Below are 4,422 nucleotides of genomic sequence, written 5' to 3'. Positions count from 1 at the left end.
AAAAAAAAAAAAAAAAAAAAAAAAGAGGAATTTCTACAATATCAGAGAACATATTTTTTACAGGGTATAACCGGCTGTCACAACATCTATTTCCTCCTTTTTTTTCTCAGCCTCCTTGTTTCTCAGAATGATCAGTAATGAAATTAGGGTCACCAATTAAAAGCCAAACACAAGTATCATAACACCTATTTCTTTCTAAGAAATCCCAATGAGCTTTTTCTACCATCATCAGGAAACCAAACAAATCATAAATAAATAGTACGTACAAGTGTAAAAAACTTGCTTCCTATCCACTGCAATTGACATGAACCATATAAAGTAATAAAATGAAACTATTGGCTACTGATTGCCTATTTAGACTTATTTTTCTATTTCTTTATTTTTAGCCTAGGTAGGAGAAAGTTAGCAACAAAAATACAAAACAGTCCTGCAGTGCATTGATTAGTATTATTGTTAAATTATTAGCGCAACTCTGAAATTAGGCTTTAATGAAATTGCACTTTCTATAAAAAAGAAAAATAGTTCAAACCAGAAAAAAAACTACACTTAGATCAAACCAAGTAAAGCAAATTAACCATAATAAATCCATCCACGCATGGTTCATCATCATTATCTATAAGATACAGTCACTTCAACTTATCTCATCTCATTCATGCCATCAATTATCATTCCACATTGTAAATGAGCCTGGGTTTGCACCATTTCCATGAACGGTTTCCGCTGGCCATCCGCCATAGCCACCAGAGTTGATGTCATAATCAACTTTAACGAGTGCAAGATCTGTCATTGATCCAATACCAGCACCAGCATTTCCTGTTGACGATGAAGTTGCCGTCAATCCAAGCCCGTTACCAAAATATGCAGCCTCATCATAACCATTGCTGGAACTTCCATTACTTCCCATCAACGATGAAGATGAACCCATTGTCATTAAACCGTGTAGCATGGTAGGTTGATTTTGATAAAAACCTTGATGAAATTGAGACCCACTTTGGCTTGAATGAAGTAAAGAAGAAGTGCTATTAGGGTTATGGAGCAACTGATGAGTTTGCATGTAATTTTGAAGATGTGGCGCCTCTTGGGTATAATGATGATAACTCTGTTGGTTTTGTAAAGCTAGTAATGGCTGAGAAGTTTGTTCAAACGGAGGTACCATTGGATAACCTTGGAATCCACCAACCGTTGAATTTCCATCGTAGAAGCTCGAACCAATAGCTTTAATTTCCTCTCTCTTACGCAGTGTTTCGGTGTCCTGAGTCTCCTTTAATCGCTTAGATGCTCCTCCAATGGGTAGTGTGTTGCTTTCAAGTATGCTTTTAACATCATATCTGTTCATGTCGAAGTTAGTTACCGCATTCAATCCTCTGAACTTTATTGCAGCAATATCATAAGCCTCCGCTGCTTCCTCTTCAGTACCTGCGCATTTTCATTGCCATATGTTGGTAGTAAGCATCAACCGCCACGTACATAGATTAATTAATTAAAGTATGGAATGTACAGAGAGAAATGAGACTAGAAAGAGCTTACTGAATGTGCCCAAGTATAGGTCCTTGTTTCCAGCCACCCTCCCAATCCTTGCTTGCCATCTACCATGTTGATGGTGCCTTGTAACTCCACGATACATGGAAGCACCCCTAGAAAAACCGCTACTTTTCCTGAAAATGTTTCATAGATGCAATTAATACTAATGCTTCTGTTACCACATAAATTGCACAAGTTCACTAAATCACATGACTGGGTTTTAAAGAGCAATGAATGTTGCTGTCACATATCAGCTAACTATATAATATTACCAGTTGTCATTAATGCTATCAGCATTGCAAACAAGAAACATGTCGATCGATGCAGAGACTATAAGACATACACGAAGACGGGGGATGACTAGGTTTGAAAATGTAATTAATATCTTTGTTGTTGTCTATGAAAAGAATCTGTTGATGCAAGACAAACTCACCTGCTAAAACAGTGCACAAAAATCAAGTTGTTCTTAAATATTTTGCTGTCACTAACCTAATCTATATGACATACTACTATATAGTAGTAGTGGTTTTCCGGAGTATCGATTTTGAAAAAAAAAACACATCAGCATTATATATATAGTGTTTGAGGAGAAACTCTAGCTAGCTAGCCAAAGTTTGGAATCAACTTACCTTCTGAGAGATGCAACAAATTCTTGCCTAGTCATATTCTTCATTTCTTCTAATTCCTTTTCATAAATACTTATCTGGAATCAGCACAACAATTATTTAAGAGACTAATAATATTGAAATATATAAGCAAAAAGAACAAATTAATGACAGTCGAGAATAAATCAGGATAACAAACAGGAAAATTTGTTGTTGTAGAGGTTCCCCAGTACTTCAGAGCAGCCAAATCATAAGCCCTGGCAGCTTTTTCTTCCCTGTCATACCCACCTGTGGAAACACCAAAACAAACAAATGAGTTGATGAATTTGTTTAATCTCTAGTATGATACTCTACTGATTTTATCTTAAACCTTTTTAGAACACTGATTTTAAATGACAATTTTCTGACTTAAATTTATAATAAAAAAACCATTTCTTAAAACTTATTCATTATATACAGTAATGGATTTCTTTTTTCATCATTCGTAGTCCAGCTTTGTCAGGACTCCGAATATATATATCAGAAGAAATATAGAAAAGAAATCTGCTATTCTACTTCCTTGGATCCCAGTGGCAGTGAGGTATATTTTTAGCTATTTACACTATTATGAAACAAACATAAAAGTGTAAGAATCAAATTAAATAAGAAAAATAATTCCATATGTAGGTAGAACTAGAGAAAAGTACAAACAAAATCAACTCACCAAGATAGACTGCAAGAATGAGGCAAGAATCAACCATGTAGATACCAAGATGAAAACCGAAAGTTAGTAGATTGATCATCAAAATGAAGGTCGTAATTTGAAAATTATAATCAAAACCGCGTCGAGAGATCGTCAAGAACCCTAGATAGTTTTTACCTTGTCGACCTTTTCTTGATTGACCCTCTCTACGGCAACTATTATCCCAAAGATGAGCTTCATATCGACCAGTCCATCTATGCCTACAAGTGATTTGTTTTAAATTAAGTTTTGTGAATTCAGGAACTATATCATCAGTAAGTAATGTTGTAACTAGTCTGCTACCTACTTTGTTACACCTCGGTATATAGAAGTTCGTTGCCCAAATGTATCAATAGCCCTTCTTGGTGCTTCTTCAACAACAGTGGTGGTAATAGCGCTATTTCCTTCATCAGTTGTGTTTGAACCCTTACCAGTGCCCATAGACAGTGTTAGTGACTGCAAATTTCCAACATTTCCTTGAGAAGATTTAAAGTCTTTGGCACTGCCATCAGAAGGAGATATGTCGGTAACTTGAGGATTGCAGTTAGACAAGAGATAATCTGCTTGAGTTGGTGTAGGTATTTGATTGAATACTAATGAGTCATTATGGTTATCTGATTTCTCAACACCAAGAAAATCTGCAACTTTCGGGACTTCATCGCCGACACCGCCACCATGAGCATTCATCAAGTTCCAATCTAAAAAAAATGAAAGTAAGAGGTGGGTTATTTCATGAATGAATATATGCATCAATCCAATAGTAAGCAAAGATAGAGAATAATTACCAGCAGGGTTTTCGAAAGAGTGGTCCATACCATCGGTTACTAACCCAAGCGAGAACTGATTATTTTGAGATGAATGCAAATGAGATAAGGAAGAGTGAACTGGAGAAAGAGGAAATGAAAGCCAGTTATTGTTCATTGAACCCATTTTTCTTGATGATGTTTAAGATAAGGCAGGTAGCATGCACCGAAATTGTACTAAAACGATAATGATATAAGAACTATGTCTAGATAGGTATTCAAAGAAAACCCAAGCTTGAAAGTGGAAGGCAAAAGAACAATTGGTTATAACTTTGGAGTTGAATTGTGCTTAAGGGAAATGGATCATGTCAGATGTATATATAGATAGTTGTGTCTATCTCTCACAAACTCCACCCTTAAGTTTCTTACTAGGAATGTCTCTCAGCTCTCACTCTTCTCAGTCTAATGGAGAAGAAGATGGGATTGATCACTCAGAGAGAGAGAGAGGGAGACAAAGAGAGAGAGATGATGTATATAAATATAGTGAAATATTTATATATGGGGGATATACGAGTTGGGGGCTGTTTTCAACTTTTCTCTCTTAGAGAGAGGGGATATTCCTAGACAGTTATATTAGTTAAATAAGAGATGTGATATTCTTAAACAGCAGTTTTGACAGACCTACAAGAGATGGATGCATGACTGAAACCCTAGCTAAGTAGGTCTGTGTTTTCCCAAGGCAAATCTCCTCATTGTGTGCATATGTATCCTGATCCCTATTCCAACTCATCTGATCTCAAACTTGTAACCCTAAAATATCAAAATTTTATGA

The 4,422-nt window shown here is 35.9% G+C and overlaps 1 protein-coding gene across 1 annotated transcript; it reads right to left on the bottom strand.

Moving 5' to 3' along the window:
* Window positions 1–502: 502 nt before the first annotated feature.
* Window positions 503–4,081, bottom strand: LOC113314365 (AP2-like ethylene-responsive transcription factor PLT2). The gene is made up of 8 exons (XM_026563162.1): window positions 3,633–4,081; window positions 3,155–3,545; window positions 2,986–3,068; window positions 2,830–2,838; window positions 2,326–2,414; window positions 2,151–2,224; window positions 1,528–1,655; window positions 503–1,416 (listed from the first exon to the last, which is right to left on the bottom strand). The coding sequence occupies exons 1-8, from the start codon at window positions 3,775–3,777 to the stop codon at window positions 659–661; spliced, it is 1,677 nt and encodes a 558-aa protein (XP_026418947.1). The 5' UTR covers window positions 3,778–4,081; the 3' UTR covers window positions 503–658.
* Between the last annotated feature and the right edge of the window lie 341 nt (window positions 4,082–4,422).

The sequence above is a fragment of the Papaver somniferum genome, chromosome 9 (genome assembly GCF_003573695.1).
Source record: "Papaver somniferum cultivar HN1 chromosome 9, ASM357369v1, whole genome shotgun sequence".
Classification (NCBI taxonomy): domain Eukaryota; kingdom Viridiplantae; phylum Streptophyta; class Magnoliopsida; order Ranunculales; family Papaveraceae; genus Papaver; species Papaver somniferum.
Note: the sequence above shows the minus strand (reverse complement) of the source record. Positions and strands in the feature narration are given on the sequence as shown.